Source organism: Humulus lupulus, chromosome 3 (genome assembly GCF_963169125.1).
Source record: "Humulus lupulus chromosome 3, drHumLupu1.1, whole genome shotgun sequence".
NCBI lineage: Eukaryota > Viridiplantae > Streptophyta > Magnoliopsida > Rosales > Cannabaceae > Humulus > Humulus lupulus.
This window is the reverse complement of record NC_084795.1, coordinates 5,543,984-5,559,206: the sequence shown is the minus strand read 5'-3', so window position 1 is coordinate 5,559,206 and position 15,223 is coordinate 5,543,984. Positions and strand designations below refer to the sequence as shown.

Genomic DNA, 15,223 nt, shown 5'->3' with positions numbered 1-15,223 from the left:
CGAGGATCGAGGCATAGTGATTCTAGGGAAGATTAGAAGCTTATTAACTGGAGGATTTAGCAAGAAACGACATAATCAGAGGTAATTTGAGCTTTGAATTCCTGAGTTCTTACTCTGTTCTTGAGATTTACGAACTCAGGACTTGGATTATGAGTTCCTATGGGGATTTCTGGTATTTGTTGTTGTTTTAATGTTGCTAAGCTATTGGGTGAACTGTTTGGGGGATTAAAATGTTGATTTGAGGGGCTAGGGACCCGTTGGGGTCGGATTTGGAGCTTTGAAGCTCGAAGAACACGAAGTTAGAAACCTAGAATTCTGGTTTGAGCGATGTAGCGCTAGGTTGGTAGCGCTACGGCGCTGGGTGCTCTGTTTGGGGGACAAAGTGCTGATTATAGAGCTGTAGCACCCAATAGGTAATGTTGTAGTGTTGGGTTTTATGCCCTTATAAAACCATATCGGACATGTAGCACGATTTCATATTATCAATAAAAGTAGTAGAAATCATTTAGTTTGACAACCGTGTTGCTTGCTTGTTTGTTTTATTACATAATTATTGAAATAATACAAACATTTATAAAATCCCGAACATATGGATAGTTACAATTATAGTGACTAGGTCACAATGGATTATAGCTGTAATTATATGTTCAAAAGAACGAGTCATATGATTAGATCAGTGTATTGGATTTTCACTGAATAGGCAATCTACGATATGACCTATTTACACATTTCGGGGTGTGATGTCTTGTCCAAGGCATCGACCAAGTAGATAAGATCGGATGCATTTAGTTACATCAGACTAGGACCGATATTGATTATTGATTGATAAATAAGTATCGTTGTTATCAAATCTAATCAATGTCACAACGTTGACTATATGTTAAGTCGATCTTAATTCTGAGTGATAATATTATGCTAATTATACTATTTAAATCTTTTGACTTGTTCGTTACCAGCTTACCCTATGGTCTAGCCCATACTTACATCTTGGAGATTTAGTAGTGTAATTGAGTGAGAGTATTATTCATAGATATGAAATCTATAACTTCTGTATGATAAGTGAAAAGATGATTTCCTTAATTGCTTTGTTCAAAAGGTTAAATGATTGAGAACTCATTTATGTGATTAAGTTCATAGAAATATCATTTAAAAGGAACTTGGTGGGTGTTAAGGATAAAATACTGATGAGGGGTAAACGGTAATTTTCACTCATCTCGTTAGTAAGTCATCAATAGAGGATTGATTGACTGTAATGGTTATAATAATGGATAACGTATTTATGGTTTTGAAAATACGTTCTATGAATTTAAGAGTTCAATTTCGAATCTATAGTGGAGTTACGAGGAATTAATAAGGTAGTGAAATTATTCGTAAATAAATTCACGATAACTTATTGGAGCTTGATTTCATGGATCCATGGTCCCCGCATCACCTTTGAGTAAATCATCTAGAATGTCTCAATTAATTGATTTAATTATCAATTATGATTTTTAAAGTTGACTATGTCAATTTCGAAAAATTTACAGAGAAATGAGATTTAAATAATAAAACAAAATCTTTAGGTAAATTTATTAAAATTGATAAATTAGTGTCAATATAAATAAATAATATTAAATCAAGTTTTAAATTATAATTAGTTACTTTGAATAAGGATTTAATTAATTAATTAAAAAATAAATAAATAAAAAGTTTTGAATTTAGGCCCAATTAAGATTTAAATTAAAAACAAAGAGTTTGGGCCCAAGTCCATTTATGGCAGTCCAAGACTTTTATTTTTGTTTATTATTTTTAATTAATTTAAATTTAAATTTAAATAAAGCCCATTAAGTTGCCTATATAAGGAATATGATATCTAGGGTTTTCATAAGGAAGTGAGCTTCACTTGATTGGTAAGTGAAAACCTAGACAATCTAACATTTCTTGGCCACTCTCTCTCTTCTTCTTCTCTTCAAGATCTCTATTTCATGTGTTGAGAACCAGCCCACACTAGTTCTTGGTTGATCAAAGGCTTGGTGACTGTGTTGCTGATCTTGTTCAATCTCTTGATAATACTTTGTTACAGAAAGGAATCAAGGATTAGAGAGATTGAAGGATGGAGTTGTTCCAATTCCGCTGCGTAATGTAAGTTTTTACTTTACTCTGTATTTGTATCAATTTTATAGGAGCATGTTCTAGGAATTTGCATGTGCGTTTGATAATATGTAAATTGCATGAAAATAAATAAAGATCCTGCAATAAGTATTTCCTACATGTAGCGCTACACAGTCTTCAGAACTTGGCTTTTTGGTACTTTTTGGGGTTTTAACCCAAGGGCTTGGGGGATGATTTCACCACCCTGTTTAGTGGGATTGGAGGTCCCGAGAGCACAAGATTGGTCCCGGGATTGGGTTTTGGAACTTGAACTCATTAAAACACCGTTTATGGTTGTGACTAGGCTATCGTTAGGGGCTTGGAAACAGGATCGTGCTCGAGGGTCGTTCATTGGTAACATGTGCTTGGACCAAAGGTAAGAAAACTGCACCTAGTATGTGATGCATGAGATGCATATGATACATGTGGTTATGGCATGGCATGAATGTTGAATATGGAATTGATCAGAGCTTGAGTCTCTATAATTGTGCATGATTATGATTATGCTTGTGGTTACCGATTAAGCATGTTGAATGTATTATATCTGGATGTTTGAAGGTGCATTGTTATAATTATGCTGGTAATTGTTGACGAGGCATGTTGAGTGGTCTATATATGGACATTGATTGCGTAGTAAATGCATAGCAGCTTTGCTTATCAGATATCTATATAGAGATGGACTTATCAGTCATCTACATAAAGATAGACTTATCAATCATCTACACAAAGATAGACTTATCAGTCATCTATATTGAGATGTACTTATAAGTCATCTACACAAGGATAGACTTATCAGTCATCTACACATGGATAGACTTATTAGTCATCTATATAGAGTATGACTTATTAGTCGTCTATTTAGAGAGAGACTTATTAGTCGTCTACCTCAGAGAGACTTATTAGTCATCTACCTCAAAGCGAGAGACTTATTAGTCATCTACTCAGAGCACAGGACTCCACAAACATTTATTTGTACCTGCTTGCATGCATGAGTAGAGTTATTACTGCTAGGCATGCCTATTGTGATTTGGTGACATGTTATTACTTGTTCATAAGCACATTGAGTTTTCTTGCTGAGCTTCGGCTCACGCGTGCTATGTGGTGCAGGTAAAGGCAAAAGAAAGCTGGACCATTCTTGAGTTGGAGAGCTTAGGTGACAATGTATACATATGCGGCTGCTCGACCACCACGGCCGAGGGTTTAAAGAAGAACTAGGGTTAAACCCTATTTTTTCGCTTAGGTCGGCTGGTTGTAAATATTTTATTGTAACTAACCTTTAAATTATATTTGTGGGATCCCAATGTATACGGTAAACGTTGATTAGTGGTGAAAAATACACATTTATTGATTTTAATAGTCAAAATAAATTAAGTTTTAATTAATATTTTCATAGAATTAATATGATTTATTTTATAAATGAAAATATTTGATTATGATTTAATTTATTGTTATTTTGTAGAAATTAAAGTTGCATTTTGGCATAAAGAAAAATAAAGAATCAAAACTGAAAAAAAGAGTTAAAAAAGTGACATTTTTTTTATGGGGATTAGGCCCAAAATGAGCTCAAACAAGCCCAAGACCAAGCTTGCCACCACTTGGACACATGGTGCGCCTCTATTGGCTACACTTTGTCAACACTTTCAGCCACATTTCAACCCAATTTTTGTTGGTTTTGGGTCTTGCACCTTTCCATTTTGAGCTCTTAAGCTCATATTTTGTGGTGTTTTAGAAAAATGGCAAAATGATCATTCACTAAAATCGCTAGGTTAATGTTAATAATAAGATTTAATTTTTCAAAATAATATTTTATTATTAATATTTCAAATTTATTTTGTAGACCCCATTTGTAATTTAATTTCTTTTTAGTCATTTTCTCCTTTTATAAATAGTGACTATTCTTTCACATTTGGTATGTAACTTTTAGAGTAAAGAAACTATAGCAAAATTTCTACTCATTTTCTTCTCATATTTTCTTCTTAGAATTTTGTGAGAATCATGAGCATAACTGTTGGGGTTTTATGCCCTAATTAAAACATAAATTTTTTGTAATCTCATTTTATTATCAATAAAAGAATAGAAATTATTTTTTGAATTGGTTAATCACTTTGCTCACATGTTTTATTTTCATGATTATTTGTTTAATATAAACCTCTATTAAATCCCGAGCATATAGCTAATTTTATTTATAGTGACGTAATCACAGTGGAATATAAATATGATTATATATTCAAAATATGTTAGTCCTAAGATTAGTCAGTGCACCAGATTTACACTGACTTACCAATCTACGATATGATCTATTTACACATTACAGTGTTATGTTCTTTCCAGAACATTAGCAAAGTAGATAAGATCGGGTGTATTTGTTACATCGGACAAGACCGATATTGACAGTTGATAAGATAAGTAAACATACCGTAACAACCACTAAGCAGTGGTTGTAGTATAATCGAGCGGTCGATCTACAAGGAGGTAACCTAAACTCAAAAGATTAGTAGAAAATAACACAAAAGCATGAGCTTTAAAGCTCAAAATAGCAATTTTGCCAAGCCTAATACCCACAAAACATGGGTTGAAAGTGGTTGGTGACACAAGAGGGTTTTGACCCATTGTTTAACGCTCAAACGTGACTTCCACTTAGCGGTGGTTGTAGTATAGATCGGGCGGTCGATTCCACAAGGAGGCAAAGAAATAAAGTTAATCAATAAATAAATGTTAGAGATAAATAATATGAAGAAAATAGAACAAGTGATATTTTTGTTGTTTTTTAAATTTAAAGATTATAAATAAAGATATAATAATATAAAGATATAATAAAGTGTGATGTAACAATAGGTAACAAATAAGAAGGATCAAGAGTCACTAATATGCATACTTATTTATTTGGATCTTTTATTCACAAAAATTACACAAATGGATAGTTCACATTCCAACTATTCATTTGGAAGATTTATCATTAAAGCACAAATATATTTCACAAAATGTATTCAAGTGATTATTATTCTTTACTATGAAAAGATGAGATAAATCTTATGAGAAATCTAAAAATGACATTATACCATTGGCAATAATGCAATAAAAGATTGGACATAAAACCTAACACAAATATTACTTTTACTATTTATAAAATATATAGAAAGAGCATGACTAATTCTATATAGATTTAGTAAAAGTAAATATATATGAATGAGATGGAGAAAATGATGAAGATATTATCTATATTGTTTTCACTAATTTGATAATACATAGAAAGTGCATGACAAAATCTATATACTATTAGTAAATATAAATATAGATAACAAGATGAAGTAGAGATGAAAGAAAATAAATCACTCAAATATATAAACTTTAAACACATGGTGAATCAAAAATACCAAACAAAGTCATAATGCATATATGATCATCCTAACCTTCCTAAGAAGGTTAGCCTATTATGCTAGACATTCTCATGAAATTCTAGAGAGAAAATATGAGAAATGAGACTAAAATTTGGTAGAGTTTTGCTACCTAAAATTACATACAAAATGTGAATTGAGAGTCCCTATTTATAGAGAGAGAAAGGGACTAAAAAGAAATTGAACAACAATTTGAGGTTTACAAAATAAATCTGAAATATTAATAATAAAATATGATTTTGAAAAATCAAATCTTATTATTAATATTACCCTAGTTATTTTGGTGTATGATCAAAATGCCATTTTTCAAAAACACCAAAAAAAGATGAGCTTTAAAGCTCAAAATGACAATTTTGCAAGGCCCAATGTGCACAAACACATGGGCTGAAGGGTGGCTGTGGCAGAGGAGACTTTGACCACTCCCAGCCAATGGGAGCGCGCCACGTAGGTGCTGGCTGGGAGACTGCTTGGGCCGTTGGGCTTGTTTAGTGGGCTTTCGTTTGCTTTGTTGGGCAGCTGGGAGGAGCTTGTGAAGAGGCTGGGTCGTGGGATCTTTGGGCCTCCATTGGGGTGAACCTATGTTGGAGGAGGTCTTGGACGTTGGAGGCTGCTGAAGGGAGTTGGCACATGTAGACAAAATGGCAGAGTTGAAGGAGCTGCCTGGGACACGTGGCGCAAGGGGAGGGCACCACATGGCGATGAAGGTGGAGAAAGAGGCTGGCGGGCCGGGGCCTATTTTGGGCTTCAACTTACAAAAATACCAACTTTGCATCATTTCTTGAGTTTTATTTATTTATTTCTTCTTTCTTTTTCTCTATGCCAAAATGCACTTTAATTCCTACAAAATAACAATAAATTAAATTCTAATAAAATATTTTTATTTATAAAATAAATCATATTAATTCCATGAAAATGTTAATTAAAACTTAATTTATTTTGACAATTAAAATCAACAAATGTGCATTTTTCACCACTAATCACCCATTCCCAGCCAATGTGGAGGTGCTTAATTGATTGGGAGAGGCTAACTTTGGGTGCTTTGGGGAGCTGCTACTGAAGGAGTTGGAGGACAGGTGTCGGCAGCTGGAGGGTCACGTTGCTGCTGGGGACGGCTGGAGCTGCTGGCCAGGTGCGAACGCGTGGCGCAATGCAGGTGCGCCACCTAGCGCTGGGAGAGGGGAAGATAGGGGATTGGGCCTTCGGGACTGAGCCAAGTTCCTCAAAAATGCCATTTCTTCATTTTCCTTTTCAAACTTAGCTATTTTTTTCTCTTTTTATTAATGTCCAAGTGCAAATTATTTCCTGAAAATTAAACATAAATTACATTAAAATTAATATTTTCAATTAAAAAAATATTACAATAAATTCATGAAAATATTAATTAAAACTTAATTTATTTTACACTTTAAAACCAATAAATTTGCATTTTTGAGCACTAATCACAACCCCCAACTAGCTTATTGCTAGTCCCTAACAATTCAAGCGAAAAAGAAAATTATCAAATTGAATAATCAAGTCAAACCAAGCAAAATCATCCAAGCATTTTCGAAGTATCAGCAAGTCAGAAATTACTATCTAAGCTACTTTAGTTGCGATTTCATAGTTGTGTGTGTGTGCACCAAACTATATTCATTTTATCGCAAGTCATAACACAAATAGTATCGAAAAATCTCAAAAGTATAAAGATCTCAACTCCAAATTCCTCACGGGCATTGAAAGTATTTGTATAGGAAGGATTACACTCTTGGAGTTGGAAATGTAACAGTTTACGCTCAAATGAGAAAATATAAATTTTTTAGGACAAGCAATTTGAACAAATATTGATCACAAGACAGGCAAATCAACTTATTATAATTCAAATGACAAACAACTTTTGGGATCAACTTATTATAATTCAAATGACAAACAACTTTTGGGATTTACATGAGAAAACTCCAAGAACAAAATGACAACTAACCAAAAATGGTAAATGAGAAAATGAACTATAATGATAATAATTTTTTTTAATACAATTACACAAAATAATAGTAATAGAAATATATATATTTTCAACAATTACAAAATAATGGAAGAAAGTGTTGCTCTTGTTCTCTCTTTTTTCATTTTTTTATTTATCTATTATTTTTATTTTCTTTTGTTTTCTTTTCTTTTTTTTTTTCATCATTCTTTTCCCTTTTTTAATTAATTTTTTTTTGATAAGAGACAACACAAAAATGAAAGGAAATTACAAACAAAATCTATTGAACATAAATTTAAAAATTATTACAAAGACTCATTCTTATATGAAAAACATCTCTCTAGTAAATGTCATGTTTTAAATTCCAAATATATGACTTACCAACTCAAATGATCAATAAAAGTTCAAAAAGTTGTTTTCTCAACTCTCACAACTCACCAAGAAATGAAAAACTTTAAACTTGAAATTTCTCTCAACTATTTGTGTTAACAACCAATTTATCACATGTTTGGAAAGTATACAAAAGAACTCTGAAAATCACTTCTTAATAGCTAAACATAGTAAGAACTGACTCAAACCAACAAATTATACTCATGCTTGGATAATTTTGATAAAATTTGACTTAAAAATTCAACAAGACAATAATGTTTTCCAAATAAATGCAAATGACACAACAATAAGATTTTTCGAATGAAAGTCAATGCATGCTCACCATCATATGGAAATAAAACCGACGCTGCAACACTTAGGCGATTTCAGAAACCGCCCAAGCCATTTCACGCACACGGGCAGCGGTGCATGAAGAAAAGCACCCCGGCTAGAACCCGAAACCTAGAAATTTCCCAGCGTCTTCAACCCAAAAAAAATCCTCAAAATTTCCTACCAAAACCCTCATTTTCCCAAAATCAATCCCCTAAACAAGCTCACAGCAGCATATATAACATTTATAACCTATAAACTTGCTCAAAACTACCTCAAATCTCAAAATTCACACTTAAGCTAAAAACTTCAAAAACCTTAACTTGATCACATAAATTCACCAAGAAAACAGGTTTTAAACCTTACCTTAATAACAATTTCGACCACAAATTGCCTCTTGATCCCAATCCCAACTTCAATCCTTCAGAAATCTCAGCCCTTCCCCTTCAATTTGTCAAGACTCCAACCAAAACTATGAGAGTGTGTGTGAGAGAGAGAGCGCTAACGAGAAAGAGAGAGAGAGAGAGAGAGACCAAGTGTTTTGTTTGTGTGTGTGTGTGTGTGTGTGTGTGTTTGTATTTCTAGTGGTTTCTCCAAAAATGGCCTAAGCCTATCCTTAACACCAAAAGACCTAAGTGCCCCTAACTCCATGCCTTACTCTTTAATGCCCCCAAGGGCGAAACCGTCATTTGCCACGTTTCCCGCTAATCCTCAAATTATCCTACAAATTTCCAATTAATCCCGGCATACCCAGTTAATTACCAAATAATTACTTGTTACCCGATAAACTCTGAATACGCACTATGTTCCCAAAATACCCCTAGGCTCACCCCGAAATGGGTATTTGACTTCGTTGTGACTTTTCCGCTAATCCGCTCACTAGAATCGCCTCTAGCCAAATATCGCAAATATATCCACATAATAATGTAGTCTCAATCATATAACACGTAATTACATTTATACCCTTAATAGCCAAAATTACAAATATTCTCTTATTAACAAGAACGGGCCCACAAGCATATTCAATACACATAAACATGCATATATATTCATATTACCATATAAATCAGGTATGCCACATAATCACACATATATCCAATTAATTCCACATACAAATCCAATTCTGTCATCCTGGCACACTAATCAAAGCACAAAACTTTATTAGCGAATCTGAGACGTTACAACTGTTGACTATAAGGAAATTTCTTATACCTGCATACCACGTTTTGGACTAAATTTGTTTGTATTAATTATAAGCATTATCTAAAGACTTTGGTTATATGGTAAGTAAGTTTTCCAACATTTATGATGTGGCATGTGATTGACGATGGTGCTAACACAACTTATTAAGTTAAAATAAGTAAAATTAGATTTTAAATTGAGTTTATATCATTTTGTACCCTATGTTTTGGTTCATTGCTTATTTTGGACTCTACATATTTAAATATTTCATTTTGGATTTTGTGTATTGTAAAATGTTACAATTAAGACCCTAAATATTAATAGGGATGTACTTTATACCAACAAAAGTGTATGACATTCAATTTTCTATTATTTTTTTTTTTAATTTTAAGCTTATAAATTTTGTGAATTTCACTTATTTTTGGTATATAATAAATCAAAATAATTTTTTGAAGGACAAATCAAAATACTATTTTATATTGCTAAAAAAAATTAAAATAGAATTGTATATAAATTAGGAAATTTAATTCAATAATTAGAAAATTCAGAATTTACAAAAGAACCCCTTTAACTTCAGTCTTAAAATCCTTTTAACTTCGATTTTTTGCTAAAAGCCGAAGTTAAAGTCTCTACCCCTAATAATGTGGGTAGGGTTACATATTTCTAAGTTGAAAATATCTTTTAAGAAATATTTTATAGAGTAAATAGTGACTAAAATACCTAATATTTTCAAAATATTACATTTTTATACACTATCTTTTTTTCCTCTCTTTTATGGTAAATATACCCAATATTTTCAAATGTTGCAATTAATCAGCTCTGTATTAAGACATTTAGTATATTTATTGCAAAAAAAGGGTACAAAAGTGCTTCCATTCATGCAATTTTTATATACTCGTTAAATATGTTTTGAGATTTTATACTTTAAAAGATATAAATGTGTTCGAAGAATCAGATAGTGGTGTTCTTGGTGGGGAGGACAAGAAAGGCTTAGGTGGTACTTCCAAAGAGTCAAGGCTACCTTCCAACATTTCTATGACTCTACTCATTGTTGGTCGGCTTGAGGGATCATTTTGTACGCACCAGAGGCTCGTCATAATCATCTTCCTCGCTTTTACATTGTCTTCTTCATTCATAATTCTCTTGAGTCCTAATTCTTCAATCTCAAGGCGCTTGTAGATCCATTGTGGAAAATATATTTCACTACTATTATCAACTCTAACGTTCACATTCTTTCTCCCTCCCACCATTTCTAAAACCATCATTCCATAACTATAGACATCAGACTTGTGAAAAACCCCTCCAAAACTTCTGCAGAAAACTTCTGGAGCAATATATCCAATAGTACCTCTTGGACCCAACATTGAAACTAGACTATCTTTCTTTGTGCAGATTTTGGCTAGGCCAAAATCTGATATTTTGGGCACAAAGTCTGCATCAAGAAGGATGTTATGAGGTTTAATGTCAAAATGTAAAATCCGCAAGTTGCAACCTCGATGCAAATACTCTAGTCCTCTAGCAGTGCCAAGTGAAATTTGATAGTATGTTTCCCAATCCAACTGATAACTTTCTTCAGTTTCATTTTCATCGTATACAAATTTTTCAAGAGAACCATTAGGCATAAACTCATAAATGAGAGCCTTTTTAGCACCCTCAAAACAAAATCCTAACAAAGTGACAACATTGACATGAGAAGTTCTACTAATTGCTGCCACCTCATTGATAAATTCTTCTCCATTGTTTTCTTTCGATTCGTTTAACATCTTCACCGCAACAAGATGTTCATCATGTAATTTTCCTTTGTAGACACAACCAAAGCCTCCTTGGCCTAATTTTTCTTTGAAGGAGTTAGTCATTTTCTTAACATCAGAATAACTATATCTTCTAACTTGAAGTGGCCCATAGTTTTCCAAGAAGGCCTCAACGTTTCCATAAGTTTGATGCTTCTTCCACAGTCGGCGGACTATGAGTACTACAATTACAATAATTCCAATCCCACTTGGTGAACCTGCAATCAAAGAAAGGATAAACTCACATGTTAAGTCAATAAAGATTCATACAAATCAATTTACTTATATAAGATATTGTGAATAAACTGATTAATTGCATGATCTTTTGTAATATTTCCATTTTATAGGTATCTTTTAAAATTGATAATGAATGATAAACAAAAGTATAAAAAAAATATCAAGAAACAAATTGAGATGATGCAGTTTACGTGTTGTTCTTTGTTGATGTATCTTTACAAGAATAAGAAATTTAATGGAAGAAGAATCTTACCTAGTCCTAGTTCTAGTACTAACTTCAGCATCTTCTTCTTTGGTCCTGAAACAACACTCATTATTAAAACATGGGTTAGTTGCAGAAATTAAGACAACGGATAGGATGAAATTGAAATTTACAAACATCAAAAAGTCTCATTAATAACGTTGAATATGATCAACAAATGATGCCATGTTCATATATATATGAAAGGAATGAGATGGTGGAATAGTATTAAAATATCACCAACATTTTAGATTGTGTTTCTATACAAATATATATCTTTTGGAAGCAAAGCATTTAAACTCTGAAATTGATTTTCTTCTTCTATTATTATTGACTTAGACTTGGTGCGGATTCTAAAAGTCATACTCAAAAAAGGGTCAGAAAGCATCGTCATCTTATCTTCCATAGAAATAAAGAAAGCATTTTGTAGGAAACTTCCAAATTTTTAAATAAATAAGTCGGAATATACAAAATGAATGAGAATTCTATTGAAATCTGAGGAGAACTAGTACTTTCTTTTTTCTTTTTTTAATAGGATTGGAAGTGAAAAAAACTAATAACAATAATAAATAAATCATAGGATCATCGCTCTGTCTCTGTTTGTTTTTTCATGTAAAAAAAAAGTGTACAAATTATAATTTGCCAAGATAAAAGAGATATAATAGTACTACCGACTGCACTCAAACGTGCTCATATATAGGCATGAAACTAAGCAAGAGTAAAATAAAGGATATGAACATTGCGAGACAATGGCTTCGTGTATTTATAAGCAATATGCATCAGAAAAAAGACTCATGAATACATACCTGAGTTACTTGATTTTGAGAAGCACACAAATTCTTCAGAAGTTGTGTTGAACCCACACTGCCCAGAATATTCAAGGCACTCCCAACAAGCTTCTTGGCCATATTCATACTCCAAATCAAAACCTTTGCTCAAAGCATCTTTTGCCGTCAACCGATGAGTCAGCAAATCTGTGTAGTATTTTTGCAGAAGTGGAATGTTGATCGGACCATTACATGGCAGCTTTTCATAACCCGAAGGATCCTTTAGGTAATAACCATGATAACCTGGTTCAGCTTTACTGGTGCATCTGAGCTCAGGGGATGTTGTATTTGGAATCCCAGTTGAGCAATTGTACACATAAGTCAACCTGGCATTATTTGAAGCACATTTAAAAGGACCGTTCTCAAAGGCCTCAACTGAGATGTTAACAACTCTGTCAGGACAACCATCATCCACCATATGTGCGTCAACAACTGTAATAGTTTCGTCCCGTTCTCTGATACCCAATATGTAAAACTTTCTGGACACAATCTCTATTTCAGGATTTCTGGACACAATCTCTATTTCAGGATAGGTGTTATGATGGCACTCTAGCTTGAAATCTGGGTGGCCACAGTCTTGATTTCGCTCACCTCCCCAGTAAGGGTATCCAAAAGATGCATTACCACACTTGAACCGGTGCCTGCAAGCTTCAAACTTTGCCTCATCTTCGACAGTTTTGAAAGGGGTTGGTACTCCCACGGATACAGTTACTATGGTGAAGAAGATTAAAGAAGAAGCATGGAGTAAAGGGTACATCGGAAAGGTTTGGTGTAAGAAAAACAAAATGGTACTCTCACACAAAAATAACTAAACCAAAAATTTAGAGAACAATGAAGAAGACAGTTGGGTTTGAAAAATAAAGTGCTGGCTTAATCAAGTAAGGGTAACTAGGCCATATTTTTCTTTACAAGTCTAATATTTCATAATTCACTGTCTCTTTCCTAGACACATTCAAACTGTTGACTATAAGGAAATTTCTTATACCAGCATATTACGTTTTGGACTAAATTTGTTTGTATTAACTACAAGCATTATCTAAAGAATTTGGTAATAGAGAAATGCTAGGAGGCACTATTAGCCAACACTACACGGAGGTGATATTGGTGAAATTCAATATTGGGTTTCACACATTGGACTTTTATAAATATTATGGAATGGCACCTTAAAGTGTCAAATTGCAACCCTCTTGATTATATGGTAAGTTAAGTTTTCCAACATTTATGATGTGGCATGTGATTGATGATGGTGTTAATACAACTTAGTAAGTTAAAATATGTCAAATTATATTTTAAATTGAGTTTATATCATTTTGTACCTTATATTTTGGTTCATTACCCATTTTGGACTCTACATATTTAAAAATTTCATTTTGGACCTCCCCAATAAGGGTATCCAAGAGATACATTACCACACTTGAACAGATGCCTGCAAGCTTCAAACTTTGCCTAATCTTCGACAGTTTTGAAAGGGGTAGATACTCCCATGGATACAATTACTACGGCGATGAAGATTAAAGAAGAATGATGGAGTAAAGGGTACATAGGAAAGTTTGGCTTTGGTATAAGAAATACAAAATGGTACTCACACAAATGTAACTATACAAAAAATTTGGAGAACAATATATTAGAAATGAAGTTTTCTTTAAAAAATATGAAAAATATATACGCTTAATTTCTGAGTTACTCCCTTTAGAGTTACATTTCTATAGGCTATAGCTGTCTTAATTTGTAATAGATAGATAAGATTGTTTAGTTTGAAAAAATGAAGTAATTTTCTTTACTTGGAATAATCTTTCATAATTCACTTATCATTTTTTTTGACACATTCAATTGTTGACTATAAAGAAATTTCATATACCCGCATAGCACGCTTTCCTTCAACTAATGGATGGAAGTGGAATTTTCAGATTTTTTTTTTAAATCATACTTAAAAAAAAAGGTAAATAGCACTTGGGAATGCCAAGTTTTACTAGTTGTATTACTTACGTAATGCCCTACTATCTTAGAGTCGTTACAATGTGGTTTTAAAATAAGCATTTGACTCACTAATCGAGGTGTTAGACCCAAAAGTGTGATTAAATTAAAGTGTAAGTCCCAAATTTCGTAATAAGGCCGAGGCTAGGATGGCAAATCTTATAATTATATGATTATGTGTATTATTATGTGATTATGTGAGTTATATTATAATATGACTAGATATACATGTTTAGATGTATTAAATATGCATGTGGCCTCATTTCTATTCAATTGAGCAATTTTCATATTTTGGCAATTTTTGGTATATTTGGCATATATGTGGTATGTGTATGGTGCTTCATTATTATTTGATTGTGCTAGGGTTACTCAGCACGAGACAATCCTAGGAGGCAAGCTAGTGGGAAAGTCACAACGGGATTCATACTAGACTCGGAGTGAGTCAAAAGGTATTTAGTACATTACTGGGGTATTGGGTAATGAGAATAAATATTTGTTGATAAATTGGGAGATAGTGAGATCAGGGGGGAAATTATGATAATTTTGACTATTTTACCCTAGGGGCATTTTTGGGAACCCGAGCATTAGGATTTGCTTGAAGTTACTTATGCTTGAAGTAACCTGTCAAAAACATAAAAAGAACGTTCAGAACGTTCTCTCTCTTTCTTTCGTTCCATTTTTTACACCGTTAGCATTTTTGACGGAAACTTGAGTTTTAGGACTCGGATTCAAGCGAGGATCGATGCATAGCGATTCTAGGGAAGATTAGAAGCTTATTAGCCAAAGGATTT

At 33.0% G+C, this 15,223-nt stretch overlaps 1 protein-coding gene across 1 annotated transcript; it reads right to left on the bottom strand.

Annotated features, from left to right (window-relative positions):
• Positions 1 to 10,183: 10,183 nt before the first annotated feature.
• On the bottom strand, positions 10,184 to 13,335 carry LOC133821905 (LEAF RUST 10 DISEASE-RESISTANCE LOCUS RECEPTOR-LIKE PROTEIN KINASE-like 2.5). Its single transcript, XM_062254079.1, has 3 exons — positions 12,438 to 13,335; positions 11,644 to 11,688; positions 10,184 to 11,371 (listed from the first exon to the last, which is right to left on the bottom strand). The coding sequence occupies exons 1-3, from the start codon at positions 13,213 to 13,215 to the stop codon at positions 10,281 to 10,283; spliced, it is 1,914 nt and encodes a 637-aa protein (XP_062110063.1). The 5' UTR covers positions 13,216 to 13,335; the 3' UTR covers positions 10,184 to 10,280.
• Positions 13,336 to 15,223: the final 1,888 nt, after the last annotated feature.